Source organism: Dendronephthya gigantea, unplaced genomic scaffold, assembly GCF_004324835.1.
Source record: "Dendronephthya gigantea isolate DGI-Jeju-01 unplaced genomic scaffold, DenGig_1.0 000069F, whole genome shotgun sequence".
NCBI lineage: Eukaryota > Metazoa > Cnidaria > Anthozoa > Malacalcyonacea > Nephtheidae > Dendronephthya > Dendronephthya gigantea.
Window position 1 is genome coordinate 818338 of NW_021163079.1, and position 20668 is coordinate 839005.

Below are 20668 nucleotides of genomic sequence, written 5' to 3' on the forward strand. Positions count from 1 at the left end.
AATGAAATATTTTGCTCTTTTTTAGAGAAATCTTGGGGGGTTAGTGCTGTTTATTTATAACTAGTTACCGTTGCAATGCAACGATTTACGTTATCGTTGCTGAAAAATTTAAGGATTACTTGTAACTAGATACTTTTGATGAAGTAATAGCTAAAGTAGTGGTGTGTGTGTTGGGAGGTTCCTAACCACTATTACAACTAATAGTAAAGACCAGTTAAACTGAATTTAAAATGTGGGGGTCATGGGTTTACGCATTTATTAGTTTTTTCATTTTTTAATGTTTCTTAGAATCCAATATTTACTATTTTTATTGCAACAGCAAAGTTGAATTCATTGAAATTGAATCATCACCGGAAAAAAATATTAAGTAAGTGTACTAAACAGTATTTTCACTTATTGTTGGTCACCAGGTATTGTAGGTACAGGTACTGTAGAATTAAATTGTCAATTGCTGAGGTGTCTGGCAACTCGTAGAGTAGTATGAGTAGAATTTTATCAAACATGCATACACTTTTATTTTTAGAGTGTGGTTATATGCACATGGGTGTAACCCAAACCATTGTTTTCACACATCTACCCTGCATGACAATACGAATAGAAAAATTGATAGATAAGCCTACATGTAAAATTTCAGTGTGTAACAGCACAATCTTAATGATGTTCACATTAAGTTCTCTGTTACTAATTTGTTTATCAATCGACATCCTACATTGTATTTGGAATGAGAATGCTGTGTTGCATTATAAATAGTATGCTACTGCAGAAGGGTTCGATTTTCTCTACTCAAAACCACTGCTGTTTTTGCGCAGTTAATATTAAATTACTTGCAGTTTGCACTACCGCAGTCTGGTATTAAATTACAATGGAATTTAAATCAGGCATCTGTTATGACAATTATCATGTCTGAGGTGCAATCAGTATATTTCCATAGCAAAGGATTTGTACCTGTTCTAATTGTAAAAAATCATGTGCAGTTTATCCAATATTTACCCATTATATTCCTAACTTCAAGTTATTATTGTTTAATTTTTAATTTTGTTTAGACCAGTTATAATAGAAATACAGGATTCACCAGTCAAGAAAAGGTACCACAAGTAATATGCCACATTCAAACTCAAAAGGGATTTGCCTTAAAAAATTGTAAATATTGTCTTATCTGTGACAGGATTATCAATTCCATTGTTAATTCCATGACCACCAATAAGAATGATGATGATCAAATGTACACCATCTTATCTGAGTGAGTAAAATATTTCACTTGTGCCTTTGTGAAGGCTTCTCAGTATAGTGTATGTATATAGTCTGACTCTGAATGAATATACATAGAAATGAATAATGTGTTGTGTTTCTTTATCTTTCCCCAGCTTTGATGATAATGATGAAGATGATGAATTTGATGAAGAAAAAATTGACAATTCAGTGGGGTACAGTAAACTATCAACTTTCATTTACTTGCAAATATAATTTGGTATGCTTTATTCTATACAAGGGTGTCAATCCATCCCAAAACTTGGGAGGGACAGGCCTCGAATTAGCAAGGTCCGGAGGTGTTCTTCTTTAAATTTTTAGTACACCAAAATCCCCCTATGGGGGGGGGGGATATTTGGATATTCATCCCCCCAATCCAAAAACTGGGAGGACAAATATCCTTGATTCCATTAAACAAAAATTATACGTTTGATGGCCTCCTTGTTTTGTATGTGCCTTTTAAGCAGCCTATATTATTTCTTCACAGAGCTACATGTACAAGACTGGACATGCATATTTTTAGTGGTGTTGAATGTAAACATGCAAAAGAACTGCCATTTGATATTGATGGGTTGTGCCACTTTCAGCTGGAGTGTGACCCAAAGAATATCATGAAATTGAGTAAAGACGGTCGACGTTGGAAAACGTGGTGCACGTCTAATAGGAAAGAACATTGAGGAGTGAGGAGGAGAGCATGGTGTGGCGGTTCATGGAAATGTCCCAACGAGGATTGCTTGTTTCTAAAAAATAAAGGTTCGCCCAATGATGTTCAATTTATGGACACAAGGAACGATTAATTGCCAAGCTATAAAAGTGTGGGAGTTTAGTTCAGATAAGAAGCACGTTGACATTTACCATTCTGGACTCCATACTTGTCGTGCGATTCCTAACCGGCGTAATTTAGAGGTAGAAAGAAAGCTCAAAAATTATTTCACGAAGCATTCTTCATTAAAGCCTTCAGAGGCGGTTGCTAATACACTGGTGTGTGCTTTGAAGGAAGGCAATACATGGGATGAAATTGACGTGGGCCGAAAGTCTTGCAGATTCCCGGTGCGTGCAAGACACGAAAGCGAAAGAAACTTTATCGTTTCAACGATGAACGGCAAAATGGTAACGATACGTTTGTCTTCAAGTGTTCTAGATTTCAAGCTAACCTGGCTATGAGCATGGATTGCAAGAATGGTCTTTTGCATGATCAGTATTGTTATGCTGATGCCACCCACAAGCGTTGTCCCGGTTACAAGACCATAACTCTGTGGGTATACCACCCTTTACTTCGAAAATTGGTAAAGCTTGCTACCATGGAGAGTACAACTGAAAATACTGAAGCTATGGTACAATTTTGGTCCCTATTTAACGAGGTACAGTACATTATGGCCTTGTATCACTTAATATGTAACCATATAATTATTGTAAGGTTTGTTTCGATGTCTGTTTTGTATTTGTGTTTGTATTGCATTTATTTGTAATACATGGTGTCTTGCGTGACAGCATCTCCAGACAGGATGTGTTAACCATAAGCTACCGTAATTGTAAATTACATTAGCAGGAAAGGGTATACAAAATTAAAACGAACAATCTTCAGAGATCATAGAATTTCAACCGTATCATACTAACTTACAGTACATATTAAAGTTGTGAATCGAGAAAAATCAACTGTGTTACGAGACGGGTACAAAGTTGTCTGTAGTGCAAGGGATGGGAATAAAGATTTTTGCACCTACATAATAATTCCTCTTGCTATTTACCTCTGACGTCACTTATTAAATATTTCAGGTGCTACAGAAGGTATCTGGTGATAAGAACTATATTTTCAACCCTACTGGATGGGTTTTAGATGAAGCTGGAGCTGAATGGAATGCCATCAAAATAGTGTTCGGAGATAATGCTATTTGTAAAGTTGTATCATGCGAGTTTCACTTCAAGCAATCAGTCGGTCGTAAAAGTGTAAAGTTAAATGATGCGCACAAGGCAAAATTTGAAGCTCTTGCATATGCGCTAATGGAAGCAAACACGGTGAGCGTTTTCGAAAACGGCGAGCAGATTTGAATCGATTTGTTAAACGAAATCCCGCATACTCCCAATGTACTAACCTCTTGGATTGAATGGAACAATAGAAAAACGCACATCTTTCGAGCTTTCAAAAACACAGCAAAGACACCCCCTATGAACATGGCAGAAACAGGACACTCCACCTGGGTCAAATCAAGCGCCATTCAACTGACTTTGGTAGACGCAGCGAGACATGATGTTGGGGAAAATGTACGTCTGGAGAAGATGGTTCATGGTGTCCTGGAAGGCAGTATGAAGTCTTTGGGAAAAGGCCCCAGTGTGAAAGACACAGAAAGAAAAGAGCGTGAAAACCAGATAAAGAGAGCGAGGGAATTTGGCCAAGAGGTGTTAGACGAAGATTTTGAAGGCGATCCGTACTCTATAAATGATGCTTACGGCATACTGGACCCGAAAGCAACACATAGCCCAACTAAACGGGGGAAAAGTCCAATATTAAGAGAAGTACATCTAAAGGGAAGCAAAAATCGTAGAGTAAATCGTGGACTAAGCAGGAGTTGAAAGTCATCAGTACCACCAAGTCAGAGGCCAATGAGATCAGATTGACAAGAGCAGTTAAAATAGCCAGTGATCATGTGAAGTTTATTGTTACACACGGAGAAAATAGTTATGATGTCGATATTTGCCATACTCCTTCCTGTTTCTGTCCAGACAATTGTCCTTGCCTTTGCAAGCACCTTATATGGGTGTATTTGTATGTCTTAAATGTAGAGTCCATTATTACATGAAAAGAGGCCCACAAAGGACTTGTTGCAATCTACTTTGTCAAAGATATCTGCTCAAACGAGTGCTGGTATACTGTTTCCACTAGCTGCAATAATCAGAATTTACACCAGCAATCAGCATCACGCCAATTCTTCGATAATCATCGAACAACGTGCATTAACAAGCCTAATATCGTCTGCTTAGCTAATAACACTACTCCAGCTATCAATTTACAGAAGCAAAGAAGTACACATACAACCTTCATGCTTTCCAGTACCAGTTGCAATAGCGCGAACCCTAATCCACTGCTTCCGTCTCCTTCATTACCATCAACGTCACGTTTATCAACTCCTCTTGCTCATGCTTCGGTTAGACAAGGCTCTTATATATTAACACTCCTTGGCTGTTGTCACCCAAGCGTTTCAGTGTGTTACGGCTGCCCAACACCACTAAAAGCAAAAGGATACGAAACACCAGCGCCATTTGACCTTGTCATACTCAGTCAGATGAGGCGAGAATTCCACCACAATGGCAAAACGATGAACAACCTGGAAAACGTTTATTTTCATGCCAATATCCAGTGCTTGCGCTCTCGACTTCCCTTCTCTCCTGAAATGGTGCAAGTACAGCCTAGGCTTAATTCGTACCTCCTACCTGTTCATAAAGAAGCTCTTGCACACAATTTAGGGTTGTATTTGCAATGAACTGCTTGAACATGGTCATAACTATGACATGAGCCATCTCATTCTCGTTCTGTTCTCAATCCGTTCCTCCTACCTGTGGTTGGGTTTGCAGTGAACTGGCACGAGGGGGTGAACATAGCTCATCTCATTCTCTTTCTGTTAGTTGTGTTATTTGCTTTTGCATTTTGTTATTCGTTTTCAAGTAATTTTTACGTTCAAATTACATTATAAATATGTATTCGAATTTTTTTCTTTTTATAAGCCATTTTTGCATCATTTGGTGCCGCAATGTTGTTTCCACGCTCCTGCCACCGATATCCTGTGCTTCGTCACAGGCCTTCGCATCATGGGAGCGGGTTCTTTGTATTAGGATCAGGGGATGACAGCAACAACGAACGCCCGTGATGTAGTCAACCCCGCTCCCGCGAAATCTTATTACTAATAAATTACTAAACTAGCAATATTTAACTAGCATACATAGTTGGAAATATTACTTACAAGATTTCGCATACTGACTCTCGCTAGAATGTGTAAAGTTTTTCGTGCATGCTAATCTACGAAGAACTCCGTCATCAATATATACTGCACAGTCTACCTTGTAATCGACCTCTGGAGAAATTTCCAAAAAGAACACGGATTTGTAGATATTTTGGAAATGTGCATTATATATAGAGGTAGCCGCTGCAAAAGAAGTGGCGTTTAACACAGTAATTTTATGATTGTATATTAGCCCTTCTCCTATAAGACAAGAAAAAGCATTCGAAAAAGCAACTCGAAATTTAACTCTAACTCGAAATTTAACTCAAACTCGAGTCCAAACTCGAGGATACCTACCTCCCAGTCGAAATTTATGTTCGTAGTGATTTAGTACTTAATCAGAGCTTTTAAATTATTATTAATTATCATAAAGGAAATTCATGAGTTTCTTTTAGAAGCATTATTATTCCTTTTGTCTAGTTCGCAAAAATTACGAGTTATTTAAAGTTTTATAGTTTTCATATTGTGTATAGGATTTAACCCCTAAACACCCGATTCGCTCCTCAGCGAGCCGAGATTGTATATTTTTGTATTGACGTAATATAAATCATGGTGGCACAAAGACAGGAGGGAGTGAGGCAGTTCTCTTTATTAAAGCGTGTATGCTGAACAAATATCTAATACTGTCATGTATATTTAACAAAACACATATATTTAACATTCATTCGGATTAAGAGAGTTTATACAATTGATAAATGAATGCAGGTATAAACATAGACAATACCTACATCGGAAGCTATGGTATTTTGTTTACATAAATATATTAATCCACTGAGAAAGCTTGTGGCATTCGAAAAAGCTTTTAACTTGTCAGAGGACTCTGTCTCTATCTTATAGCAAAAGACAGGAAATAGTCAAAGGCCAGGTATTTTTGTTATTTACAGGACAATTATCGTGATATTTGTGTGTGATTGGCTTGCTAAAAATGGATATTGCCGTTCCTTGTAGTGCGTATTTAATATGTAAACAACATCACACATGCTTCATTCTTATAATACAACAACTGGGTATTATTACAACAGGTCTACAATGGCATTGAAAGCAGAATGTTTTCAAAGAAGAGATGAATTAATTCATTTTACAGCTTCTTTTATAAATAAAAAGCAAGGAAACAGCCAGCGTATTTAATATCATTGACAAAAGTGCAAGATTGTATTCTTTTGGCATTACAAGAAACAATCGAGAACTTATGTGAAACCCCTAGCACTTACGAGCAACTATTATGACAACTTACTGAACTATACAGAACACAAATGAGAAACAATTATACACTCTGCATGTGAAACGAAGCATCCAGATTTTATGCATAACCATTTTATGTACAGTACAGTACCTTTTTACTTAAAGTGTGATTTGGTTGCTCCAACTTCTTTTGACTGTTCAACTGTTGTTTGAACTTGATGTGCGTGGCTGACTTACAATGGCGGGCAATGTCTCCAAAACCTTGATGCGAGCAACTCAACTTCCTCGAGCAGACAGTACAGAAAAACGAATATGGATCTCCAGCTGCAGGTTGAATAAATTGTTTTTTTCTTGCTCCACTCATTGTCAAATTTACAATTGTATGTCGCTGATCCTGATAATTTTCTTGCACATTTTTTTGTTGTCTCACCATGTTTGGCAGGTGTTGGCTCTTTTTTAACTGGAGATGGCTTTACGTTTTCAACCTTTATCTTCTTTTTAGGGATTGGTGAGAAAAAAGACCTAATGTTCCCTTTATCATTTTTTCCAGACTTCATCAGAGGGTCTTTATCTACTGATAAACAATCTTTGTTGATCAGTAGAACAAAATGATTTGGCTGCCAATTTTTCAAATCCACATTGCTTGTGTGCGACCAGAGAATTGAGATTGTTCCACCTCTGTTCTTGTTAGCCTTTGGTGTAAAGACTCTGTTCAGATCCTTGCGATTTACAAATGAACTGACAACTTCTGGATACACAGAGTTTATAGCACAGCCTAAAACATTGGAAAGAGCAGCTACGTGTCTCAAGCTGCTGTATGTCCCTGATTTCACAGAACTGATAATGTCCTCTTCGATACTCTCATAGGCTGTATCGCTGTAGTTGGAGTATATTGGAATATCATATTCTGATCTGTTTCTGATCATTTCGTTTACAACTTTCATTCTCAGCTCAAGTGCAAGATCACAGATTCCAGTGTAGTAAAGAGAGATCGCGTTGTACAGGCAATTTCCATCACCTTTGGTCATAATAGGAAAAAGGTCTTTACTATCTTCATCTTGTGGCAATAATGAAAGCGCTGTTTGATCAACGTCCACGTTACTGAATGAGAATCGCCTACCGTTTGTTTCAAATTCCTCAAATTTCCCAAAGTTATGGCCTCTTCGTTTACACAGAAAAACTGATACAGGTCATCATACCTCTCATGTATTATTAATAGCTTTTCATGCAAGTTATTGTAATGAGCTTTCCTTGTAGTTGTAGCGGTCGCCATCATGGCTGCAAGTGCAAGCGCAAGGCGAGGCTGCCATCCCCATAATCCCCCCCCCCGGCCCTCATGCCCAACCTCGTTCCAGACTCTCTTCTCTGACGCTCCTGCCGCAGACTCTCTTCTCTGACGCTCCTGCCGCGTTGCGAGCACTGAGCTATACTATGCTATACTATAATATTTAATTAACAGTATAGCTCAGTGGTTGCGAGCCGTTAAGTGCGCACGTAAATGTATTATGCACTGATCATGAACACAAAACGTGTCGCCTAAAGTTCTAAAAAGTCCAAAGTCATAAAAATTCCTTAAATCCTAAAATGCATGCTATTATTATTGCGATTGCGGGAGATTTTCGTCAAATGCGGGTGAAATCAAGTGTAAAATTTAATGCAGGAGAGAAGTCCTAAATGCGGGTGTCACCCGCTCAATGTGGGTGAGTTCACATCTCTGATAAATACGTTCATATGAAAATTATGAGTGAATACATAATGATGTTGACATTGTAACTCTGCCGTCAGTCTGCGATATAATTGTCTGATACTTGATCTGGCGTGATTTTAATTTCCTGTCTTGAATATTTCCTACTTCTCCTACGTTCTGATGCTTTAGCTTCGGCCCTAGTACTAGTAGGTAACAATAATACTCAAAGTTGGGACTACTCAAAGTTGGGACTAAGGAATATTCATCTCAAAAATAATTATTAGCATCTATTTTTAATACATCTTTTGTAGTTATAGCAGTTACATTAAGAGTGTATCCTAGGGCCTACGCATGCTGATGAGCCCTAATATGGGGCGAAGCAGTTCAGCTGGTAGTCTGAAGACTATCATAAAAAAATTGAACATCTTAATATGCCAGTAAACGAGTCATGCGTGACGCCATACATGACGTCATAAAATTTGATTAAGGTATGAAAAATCCTAAATCCGCACCTGCTTATGATTGCAACAAATCATGGGCACAAAAGAACCATTTTAGCATAATAACCTCTGGCGATTTATTTCAACTGAAACTCATATTTGATAACTGGATTTTGGAGAATTCAAAGGATGGATATGCTGCACTAGCAACAAATCTTTGGCAACAATACTTTCAAATGTTTGAATTGTCAGAGGTTATGAGACAAAGGGAAGACAAAGAGTTTGCTGAAATTTTAAATCATATCAGAGAAGGAAATCATGCAGAAGCTGATATTAGTGAGGTTCATCCTATGCTATTTAGTGAACATTGTTTTATCTAAGATAAAAGAAAGCTGCCTATAAGAATGAAAGCAATAAGATATTAGATTATACATGCATTTTTTCATTTAGTTAGTTTGTGATCACACTAAGAGGGATTCATACTCGTTTTTCAAACTGAATAATAAATGCATAGCTTTGATCTGAAGTGCTCATTCTTATTACAGATAAAATTACAGAAATTCAAGGACAAAACTGCAATGTTGCTTCATCAAATCTAAATAATAAAATTTAGAATCTACTGCTACCAAAAACGAAGATATATTAATAACACCAAAGAGTTCTTGGCTATACACTATATGTACCTGGTCTTGGATCACAGTTATCAATTGTAAGCTGATGTCAGTCATCAACATACAATGTGATGAATAGGTTATAACCAATTTCAGATGTACACGTAAAGGGCTAAATCCAGGCGAAAGTTCTCAGCAAGTCAAACACCTGTGACACAAAAGGAAACTTTACATCCGTATTACTTAACTGTGAGATGTTAATTTTCAATATGAAAAGCCACAAACAGATATTACAATGCTTTTTTCAGTTGAGAAATGATCTCAGTCGAACAAACGATATAGCATTATTCTATCACATACAAAGAACGGTGAAGAACTTAACCGAAACGCATAAATGAGTCTACGATAATATGTCAAACACTGGCAAATGTACTATTATGCCACAAATCAAACCTTGCCATAAATACTTATTAATGGGGAAATAAAGAGTTCAAACAAAATGTCGTATTCCTGTAATTCTAATTTTAAGTCGTGAGTACTGTTACGCAGCAATCATGCCATACACATACTGTTCAACCTGTTCAAACACTTCTCAAAATTAATTACAATTTGGCAGTTTATGAAACCCCATAACTACATATGAACCATTCTTCTAAAGCTTTTTGAAAGTTTGCACTATCCTTGGATCCCTAGTTGTATCTGCGAAGCAGATATTGTACCTGCGAAGCAGATATAATGCTATCATCGCCTGCGTACCGTACTGTAAGTGAGCCATTCAGCTACAAGCTTATATACTGTCTAATAAGTCAATCAGCAATTAGCTTACATTGGGCCGACACCTACAGTTGGCAACAATGCACAAGAGAAATTTGGAATATAAACAAAACATCTTGAGAATACAACATTTGATTCAATGTCAATTTCAACTCTATTTCAAAGTCATCATCACACAGAATGCAATACAATATTTATAATGCAACACAGAAAGAGAGCATCCATCATATGCGCGGAAGAAAGATTTTTCCAAGTGAAGCATTATAAGGAAATGAATGAGTAAAGCAGAAAATATAGCAACGCCGACATTTACAAGAAGGTTTTACTTTAACATGTATAAAGTAATAACGAAAGGAAAGACCCAAACAGTAAAAGAGCGTGCTGGGCATCCTGTTGTGCTTGATAAACATTGCTTCAAGCACAAGCCTGTTAGAGTTAGAGGAGCAACATTGTGTTTATACTTCTGTAGTCATAAAACCACACGGTTTTCAGTGGGAGGAGATGTCAGAATTTGACGGATTGAAGATCATAGAATAATGTGAACTGGTCTTGTAAACTAACTAAGAATTGGGCATGTTTAGCCCCAGAGGAATGTTGGCTCACTGCACTAGAAGAGTGACTAGTTGCTAATAAGTTGCATACAGTCTCAAACATACCAATAAGCATATCTCTTTTTTTTATAATATGAAGTAATCAAGAATAACAATTTATAATATTAAGTAATCGAGCATAAAAATTTGTACTAACTCAACTAAATAGATAAATCAAAATTTCACCTTCGAAAATAAAGGAATATAACTGTAACAACAATTGGAACAAATAAGCTACCAAATAGCAACATATAACAATTGCATATAACAATAGTCAATATGAAGTACTTGTGCAGTAGGGTTTACTTTTCAATATATAAAAAGCGTTAGATTGTCTGATGTTTGATGACTTATTTGCTCTTTAAAATGGCAATGACCTCAACACTTTGTCAACAATCATGAGTTGAAGGCCAGCTTTAAGAAAGAGTAATGTTAACTGTTCATTGTCAATGTCATTCACAGGTGTTTCAGATCCAACATTTGTTAAAGTCTTTACAGCATCATTGAATGCAATGTAGTTATTCATGTTTCCATCATCAGACTTCAGAACAAGTTGACAGACTACTTTTTTGTTGACTGTGCTTGCTAATGTGGTTAATTTGCAATGGTCAAATTAACCACATTAGCAAGCACAGTCAACAAAAAAGTTGTCTGTCAACTTGTGATACAAGTGATAACTTCACTTTGTGGCTAGGATGAGGAAAGCTTTTTATTATTGCAAAACATGCAGGTTGTTTGAACTTTGACATCAAGGCCAACACTAAAGCAGCAAGGAGGCAATCTTCAATCTCCAACTTGTCTAAGTTAACATCTTTGATATCACTGATTTCGCTGATGACAGTTTTCTCATTGATAGGTACTTCTTATCATTGAGAACATGTACTTTACAGTTTTAAATAAAGACTTTCCAGTTTGGATTTTGGATATGCAATTTTCCCAAATAGCAAGCCTCATTGTGTTTGTTGCATCAGCTACAGTTGAGTCAACTTTGAGTTTGGTAACACCTTTTATGTATATGGGCTCTTTCTCCACCTTTTATCATGATTCTCACTTTCACATCTACTGTTTTGAAGAGATCTGCATCTAGTACTTGTTGTAGAGTATGATATCTATTGCTAAATAAGTCATTGAAAGTGAAATTTAATTTTGTTGGTGTTATCTTGCTTTTTTTATCCACTGTAAATTGATCACTGAATTTTCCAAGTCGTTTGAGGCTCTTTTTAGCAGGTGATATTTGCACTGTACAATGCTTTCCTTGGGACTGCTTCAAATGAACATGTTTCTCAGGCGAAAAGTATGGCATGCCAAACGTGTCAAAAGTATTAATTAATGAAAACTGCTGGTTGAAATTAAATAAATAACAGTTGAGATTTAGGGTTTTACTATTCAATTATGAAATTAACGGGTCCAGAAAAGTTTTAATGGTCGAGAAAGAAAAGATACTGGTCAAGATAAAAAATTATATATTGAGAGTTCTAAAATATTGCGTAAAGGCTATTCTCCATTACCGTTCGCTTCACCCGCGCGGGCGAAGCGGCTTTTGAAAATCTGCCCATGAGACCGTGACCGGCCTGAAAAACAAAGCGCGCCTCGCCCGCGCGGGCGGAGCGTGCGTAATGGAGAATCGCCTTTAAAAGTAACATTTACCTAATACCGAAAGTAACAACTGCAAAATGAAAATCGATAGGCGAGAAAAAAAAAGTGATGGTTGAGTTCGTACCCAGGCCTCTATTGCGCGACAGCCAAAAGATGGCGGACAACCAAACAGAAGATCTTCGAGAATTCTTTTCCTCTCTTCTTCGAACTCTTTATAGGACCGACAAAGTTAATGTTTCACTAGACACTGTTCAACTTGAAATATGCGAGAGAAGACTTCAGGAGGGTGTTAGAATCGTTTTAGCAATTTCCTCAGACGTTGATGCAAGGACAACAGCGACATTAAAGGGTATGTTGGATAGTTTAACTGACATGTTAACGACGAAACTATTGGGTATAAGCCTCACTTTGAATTTGTTGAGAAATGGTGCTATCGCCGAAAATCGTGATCCTGAGGTATTGCCCAGTGCAGGGGGAAGGCCCGCGTATTACATACAAAAGAACAGATTGAACAACTTCGCGAGACTGGCATGAACTGGAGAGCCGTCGCGAAGCTTCTTCGGATAAGCGACAGTACATTGTTTAGGCGCAGAATAGAGTTAAACGTGGGTGAGACGTTCTCGCCGGTGGAGGATGAAGACCTGGATTGTGTGATTGCAGACGTTTTAACATTAACCCCATACAGAGGCGAAACCTATGCTAGAGGTGCCCTCCAGAGTCAAGGAATTTCAGTTCAGAGAGCCAGAATTAGAGAAAGTCTATTGCGCATTGATCCTGTTGGAAGGGCAATTAGACAACGACATCAAATTGTTAGAAGGACATACAATGTAACTTCTTCAAATTACCTCTGGCACATAGATTCTAACCACAAACTTATTTCTTGGAGAATTGTTGTTCATGGTTGCGTTGATGGATATAGTCGTGCAATTATCTACCTTCAATGTTGTACAGACAATAAAGCATCAACAGTTTTGAACTTTTTTGAAACTGGTGTTGGTCAATTTGGCCTTCCCAAAAGGGTTCATGGTGATCCGGGAATGGAGAATGTGGATGTTGCACGTTATATGATTGAGAACCGTGGTTTAAACAGAGGCAGCTATATAGCTGGCCGAAGTGTTCACAACCAAAAAATTGAACAATTGTGGGCAGAAGTGAACAGGGTCAGCTCAGCTCTCTACATTGATTTATTTCGTTTCCTTGAAGGTTATGGCTTACTAGATGCACTAAATGATTTACACCTTTATGCACTGCACTTTGTCTACCTGCCCAGAATAAGAGAATCACTACAAGAATTTCAAGCACAGTGGAACTATCATGGTTTGCGAACTGTTAATCACCAGTCGCCTATGGCTTTATGGCATGCAGGCATGTTAAATCAAAATCAAATCGACTTTGAAGGGGATATCACACATTATGGCACAGACTTTCAGGAAGCAATCACTAACATTCAGTCAGATAATGATGTTGTTGTTCCTGAATCTGCTATTGTCCTGACTCCAGAGCAAATGAGCATTTTGGAACAATCTATACATCCTTTGGAAGAGGATGGAAATTATGGAATCAATCACTACATGAATGCTTTGGAGATTATAACAAGCTTTAATTTGGACTAGGTGAACACATTTATACATAGAAAAAATTGACATCTTAGAGTTTAACAATTTATCCTTTTACAGGAAAAAAACTTTAATAGGGACATGTTTTTGAACTAGCATACTTTCTTCATGTCTTTAATAAAATTTCAATAAAAATAATATAAACCCAATAAAGCCATAAACATATAAACAATATAAACAATAAAGGCATAATACATCTAGTTGGATTTTATCTTACATTCCTTACAATGCAATGTTTAGGAATATGTATTATGTTTTGTTGTATAAACCTTTTTTGCATATTACATGCTATGCTTAGATATTATATGTATATAATAATATATAGTAAACCTAATAATTCTTGCAAGGTAAATCTATATACCAAATGACCATACAAAATTTCAACCATTAAGTTAAACATTCTTTACAGTGTCAACCGATGAGCACTAAGCTGTTGTAAATCCACAGGTTATTGTGTTCTTAATGATATAGTTAAACTGTTCAGCAAGTTCATTGTATGAATCATAGGTGGAGGGTATTTCCAATACTGGGCCACAAGTATGAGCAATTGGCCTCTTTTCTGTTCCAACAAGTTCCAGAAAGGAAACAGTTATGCACTCATGAACAATAACATCACTACCAGTTGTAAAAGCGAGAAACTGGTTCACACCACTACCCTCTAGGCTTCTAATATATCTCTTCAGATGGTCTAAACAGGCATGTTCAGCCTCGGTTGATGGATTAGCTTGGAGAAGCTTTACAATTCTTCTAGGTGTTGGATTCCTACTCTCATACATTTCTTTCAAACAACTTACAGACTGAAAGGCACTAAAGACCTGAAGGGCCCCTACAATACTTGAAAAACAATCGATTATATACTTAGGTTTTTGCAGGATTTCTTGATGAGCCAATTCATTTATTGTTTGGGAAATGTTGGCATTTGTTACATGTCGTTTGCACTTGTAGCTACTGAGGAATTCAAGGAGTTCCTCGTTGTCAGGGCTGATGTTACCAGACAAGGTTGCCACTAAGGTATCTCTTTCTTCAAATGAAATATAAAGCTGAAATGACTGGAGCAGAAAGTCATCTGACACACTTTCCTCTCCAAAGAGTACAGCACAAATAAATGCTGTAAATAAGCGTATGGGAAAATACCTTTCTCTAGCATATCCATAAACCAAAACTCGAGCAATAGCTTCCCAATGATTTTTCTGGTAATCATGCCTGATACTTGGGACTTTTTCATGGGTGCCAACTGTCAGTGAGTCAAAAACTTGCTGCCAAAAGTTGGTTAGCATATCTAACATTACACCCCGACCACTGCCCTTTTCTGCTTCACCATTGTCACCGATGATTGTCACATGTAAGTGGTATTTCAGAATACATGAATCTTGAAAGATTTCCACAACTTGATCTCTTATTTGCGATCTGTTTACTTTTATATTCTTGTGCTCCAAAATGTCATCATTTAGCTCTTGTGTATTATCAACTAAACAAATAATCAAATATATATGGTATGTTGAATGGCCAAATGAATTAAACATGATTTAAGACCAAACAAGTGACAATGTTAACATTTAATGTTGGCCCTGCAGGATTAGAGTTAATTAAATATTACATTTTACACAGTGGTGCCAGTGGTTTCTCAAAAATAATTATTACAATCTGCAGGCATTGAACCTACTGTACATGGAGCGCACAAGCACTAGTATGTAGCTACAATAAGTTATAAAAAACAATGTTTGAAAGCTATGGAATTTAATATGACACACAGATTCCAATTATCTCATTAGTGAATCATGCAATATTGAAAAGATTAATTTAGCCAAAGAGGAAGAGCTTTCACTGACATGCTCAAATCAATTTAAATATAGATATAATAAAACCTACCTATTTCTGAATTGTGGCTGGGCTAAGTTTGAAAAGATGGATCCAAATTACTTGGAAGCACATCAGCAGAATCTTTAGGTAAACTAGCTGACTCATCCTGGGATGTACTATCAGATTGGTTGTGTTCTGCTGAAGAAACCTGTGTGGAATCAGTTGTCTGGTTTGAGGGAGCAATGGTCAGCTGGTCATTTGGTGGGTCAGTTTGTTGGACCTGGGCTGAAGTGGATTGGCAGGATTCTGCCTGGCTCTGACACTTGTGATGGATATGAAATAGGTGGTTGAAAATCAGCTTCTTGCTCCTGAGGGGAATCAAAGTCGTCACTTATCTACAAAATATTTACAAGGGTATATATAATATATATTTTACTTTATATACCATGCATCCTAGCTCCTGCAGATATTTATATGTTTGCCTCTTAACTTCAAAGGATACTTTTCGATCCTCAGAAATACTTTGGTATCCCTTTAGAAAAATTCTCTAGAGCATTGTGTTGTTGCAATCGCTAGAAAAAGTAATAACAAAACACACACTATATCTACCAACCATAATTAATCACTATACCTGTCTGTTCCTTAGTGAGGACCAAGGCAACCTGTTTTGATCAACTATGTCTGTTGTAGGCCGGACATAAACAGGTTTCCCTTTAAATATGCGATGAATCATAACACCAATTAGCCCATTTTGGCCAGGAGAGCAAGGGTTGGTACAATTAGGGAACTATGAACAGACATTAGAATCTCAAAATCTGTAAGTGGTGGGATTTTGTCTTCAAATGCCTCTTTTACTGCCAGTTCTACCTGGCAAGCATTCCATTCTTTATAGAATTCAAAGCCTGAGAGTATGTGGCCATGCTCAGATAACCATATTCGGACACCTAGCCTGGGTACAATTCTGTCTTGGGGGCCAGTTAAGAGCACAACATCCCTCAAAAAGGGTCCAGTTGGCTGCTTGGGCTTTTTTGGTCTGCTTCCTCCATGTCTACTAGGCTGGGGCGGTTTATCGGTTAACCGATAAAAATCGGTTTTTTTTAATTATCGGTTTATCGGTTTTTCATTAAAAACCGAGAAAAAAAACCGAAATTACAAAAATCTCGGAAAAAAGTAAAAAAACTCGACAAATTGATCTTAATTTTACGGCGGATAAGCGCAGATCGAATCGAGTTATCGCGCATTTTGATTGGTTACGAAAAAGGCGGACGTCTGCGAAGACCGGGGACGGTGTGAGTCATTGCTAATTATAGATAGGTAGGTAATAAAGTTACCACTATCACTAGTAACTGTTGTATCATTCTCGAATCTCAATCACACAATCAAAGTCAAACGTTAGTCCTGCTCTTAGAAATTTAAATGGCGGCACGAAGTCCTGTGTGGAAATTTTTTGAAACGAAACGTGAATTACCAGACAGTGCTGTCTGTCAGATCTGTGTGAAAGCCGTCAAAAACAAGGGAAGCAACACGTCCAACTTGGCAAGGCATTTACAGAACAAACACCCAGTTCAATATGCCTCGATAAACCCGAAAAAACAGCTGAACAGTTGTTCTGCCTCAGCCGACAGTAAAGTAGAATCCCCGAGGCGCTCACAACCTACAGCAACAATTGAAAACCTGTTCGCTAAAGCTACGCCATTAGCCACCGGAGATCGACGTCATAAAGAGATCACAGATGCCATCACGCATTTTTTGTGCAAGGACAATGTCCCATGTAACGCTGTCGACAGGGCAGGCTTCAAACACCTCCTGAAAGTTTTAGAGCCACGATATCAGGTCCCGTCTAAGACCACCTTTTCGAAAAATAAAGTGGTTAAACTTTATGATTCAACCAGAGAGTCTGTGATGGCGGAATTAAATAGCGTTGGCTATTTTTCTGCAACAGCAGATATGTGGTCATCCCATGGCCTAACCCCTTACCTGGGATATACTCTACACTGGATCGATGACGACTGGAACTTGAGAACAAGAAATCTTGGTACCAAGTACGTTCCAGAAGACCACACAGCTGCCAACATCGCCCGTAGCATGAATGACACGCTGCAGCACTGGAAACTCGACGAAAACAATCAAGTTGTCATCACAACTGACAACGGCGCGAATATCAAGAAAGCGTGCCAACAAAACAAATGGGTGAACATTCCTTGTTTTGGCCATAATCTTCACCTTGCCATAACGAACACCTTAGCTAAAGAACCGAAGTTGTGTCGCGCAATGGGGGTTTGCAAAAAGGTGGTATCGGCATTTGGGACAAGCTGGAAAAGACGACGAGATTTACAAGCCGCTCAACTTCAAGACGAGCCAGAAAAGAAGATAAAAAAGTTAGCGTCGGTAGGTAAATGATACAAGGCACTAATCACAGGCAATCTGTTACATTCCTATTTAACATCTCATCTCACAACTATTATATTTTCTCAATACTTGTAGGAATGCCCAACACGATGGGGTTCAACGCAGCGAATGATAAGCCGTGTCCTGCACAATAAGAGCGGAATAAGAAGAGTGCTGGGAGGCGATCGTGAAACTTCGCACCTCGTCCCGACATGGCAAGACTTAGAAGTTTTGGAATGTTTAAACAACGCCCTGTCGCCGCTAAAGGATTTTACCGACATTTTATCCGCAAGTTCCTATATCACGATAAGCGTTGTTAAACCAATCTTGCACCGTTTGTCCACCGTCGAGTTAGCTACAAAAGATGAAGATCTTCCATTGGCACGTCAGCTAAAAAGCGAAATTCTTCGGCGCTTGAAGTCAAGATATCAGGCAGCTGATCTCCAGCGTTTGCTGAACGTAGCGTCATTTCTCGATGCCCGGTACAAAACCGACTTCATGCTCAACAACGTCGACAACGAGGAAGGGGATGACGAGCCATCGCAGGTTCAATTTGTGAAGGAAGAGCTTCTTAGCCAAGCCGTTTTTCTTAATGAATCCTCAGCTGCAGATGACGAGATTTTGCAACCACCCCAAAAGAAAGCTAAGTTGAGCCTCGGAGCGCTGACCAGCTTAAAACAGCCAAAGATATCCGCTTCTTCAGCACAATCACCACGCCAGCGTTTAAGCCGTGAAATTGAACAATATTTGAAATACAGTGTAATTGACGGTGATGAAAACCCTCTTGAATGGTGGCGAAGAAATGAACGTGAGTTTCCGCTATTGAGCCAACTTGGCAAAAAGTATTTGTGTATTCAAGCTTCGAGTTCACCATCAGAACGTCTTTTCAGCAAGGCTGGACTTATCGCAACTCCAGCAAGGGCAAATTTGAAGCCAGAAAAAGTAGACATGCTTGTGTTTTTGGCCGAAAACCTGTAGACACTATAGTCTGATTTTGTAATTTGTATTTCTATTAGATTTTTATGTAAATATCCGTAAGCCAAATTTTGAATTCTTGTAAAATATTTGAATATATCATGTTAATACACCACGTGCGACGTCTTTGTTTTGAAAGATCGGTTTGTCGGTTTTTATCGGTATTTTTTATTCGGTTATCGGTTTCGGTTATTTTTAAAAACCGCCCCAGCCTAATGTCTACCTTGGAAATTTCTTCTCAAGCCGAATAAGGGGCCAGAATTCTGTGACCTTTCTTGTGGTGTAGTGATTGCTCTGACCCGAGGGACAGATGATGGACGATTAAAACTTCTAGATACCTCTTCTTGCACACTCTGCATGGAAGTTTGGGTCTGATTATTGGTGCTTGTTCTGGGAGAAGGTTGACTGACTTGACTCACAGCACTGCCACCAGTGTTGTTCCTCTGGTTATTAAGTGGGAAAACTGCATCAGATAGTTCTTGCACACTACCAATAATCTCATGCAAAATATTGTAGGGTGGGCTTGCCATAACTACAAAGAGAAATGCTTTGTTACACAAAATTTAATACCTTTTTGGAGTGTGCAAATTTTGTAACCGAATTTGGAGCACAACTCTGTATGTAAATTCTATCATCTTTGCACATAAATTAATCAGTTGTTTAGCTGAGCTTGGACAATCAATAGTGACTATTAAGACTATTAAATGTGAAAAAAGAAAACTACAAAACTACATTCTTCAACACTAGGTTTTATATATCATAGACAGTAAAAAATAGACGAGTTTCTTTAATAATTTTTGTGCACACCAAATATTCTAACAAGTCTTGCTTGGTTAATTACGATTTCTAAAGCGCGAATAACACATTTAAATGAATCTTTTTAATTCTTAATGCATCCCTCACCTTAATCATAAATGAAGACGCAAAAACAAAATGACTGAAATGGCGGGATCTGTTTGGTTGTCCACCATCTTTTGGCTGTCGCGCAATAGAGGCCTGGGTACGAACTCAACCATCACTTTTTTTTCTCGCCTATCGATTTTCATTTTGCAGTTGTTACTTTCGGTATTAGGTAAATGTTACTTTTAACACAATATTTTAGAACTCTCAATATTTAATCTTTTTATCTTGACCAGTATCTTTTCTTTCTCGACCATTAAAACTTTTCTGGACCCGTTAATTTCATAATTGAATAGTAAGACCCTAAATCTCAACTGTTATTTATTTAATTTCAACCAGCAGTTTTCATTAATTAATACTTTTGACACGTTTGGCATGCCATAGAAAAGCAAACTAGTTGCACAGTTTGACTTTCAGAGGTTTGCATTTGAGAATCAAAATATTTTGTGTTACCATTTGCAGCGGTATTGACGTCACTCAAAATATGAACATGTCCTTCTACTGTTTCAGAATCAGCTAAACCAAATCATAACATTAAAATATCTTAGGTCAATAGGTTAGGTCATGAGCATTTTTAAAAAAAGGCTTTTATAAATTACTTTAGAAACACAATGACTGTGAAACAAGAAAGACCAACATTGCAACCTCAGTGGTGTAATGTATACGACGAGTTTTAAGTGGAGTTGCTTGGTGGCACAATATTGGGACTTATAAAGGTATTTTTAAAATTCTATAATAAAAATATATTTACTTACAGTGTTTGGTTGACTTTGATGTTGTTGATGCCATTTTGCAGGTTTTTTACTGGAAAAGAACCAGAAAGAACAAAGGAACAAATTGACGTGTAATTTTACTATTTTAGTGAA

At 37.7% G+C, this 20668-nt stretch overlaps 1 protein-coding gene across 1 annotated transcript; it reads left to right on the forward strand.

Moving 5' to 3' along the window:
- Nucleotides 1–17486: 17486 nt before the first annotated feature.
- Nucleotides 17487–18905, forward strand: LOC114531202 (zinc finger BED domain-containing protein 1-like). The gene is made up of 2 exons (XM_028552849.1): nt 17487–17927; nt 18024–18905. Exons 1-2 carry the CDS (start codon nt 17487–17489, stop codon nt 18903–18905), a joined length of 1323 nt encoding a protein of 440 aa, XP_028408650.1.
- The last annotated feature ends 1763 nt before the right edge of the window (nt 18906–20668 follow it).

Bases quoted from the DNA above. Each gene is read 5' to 3' on its own strand.
- LOC114531202 (XM_028552849.1), top strand. From the start codon at position 17,487: ATGTGGTCATCCCATGGCCTAACCCCTTACCTGGGATATACTCTACAC. The intron at 17,928-18,023 runs GTAGGTAAATGA...CAATACTTGTAG, and splicing joins AGATAAAAAAGTTAGCGTCG to GAATGCCCAACACGATGGGG.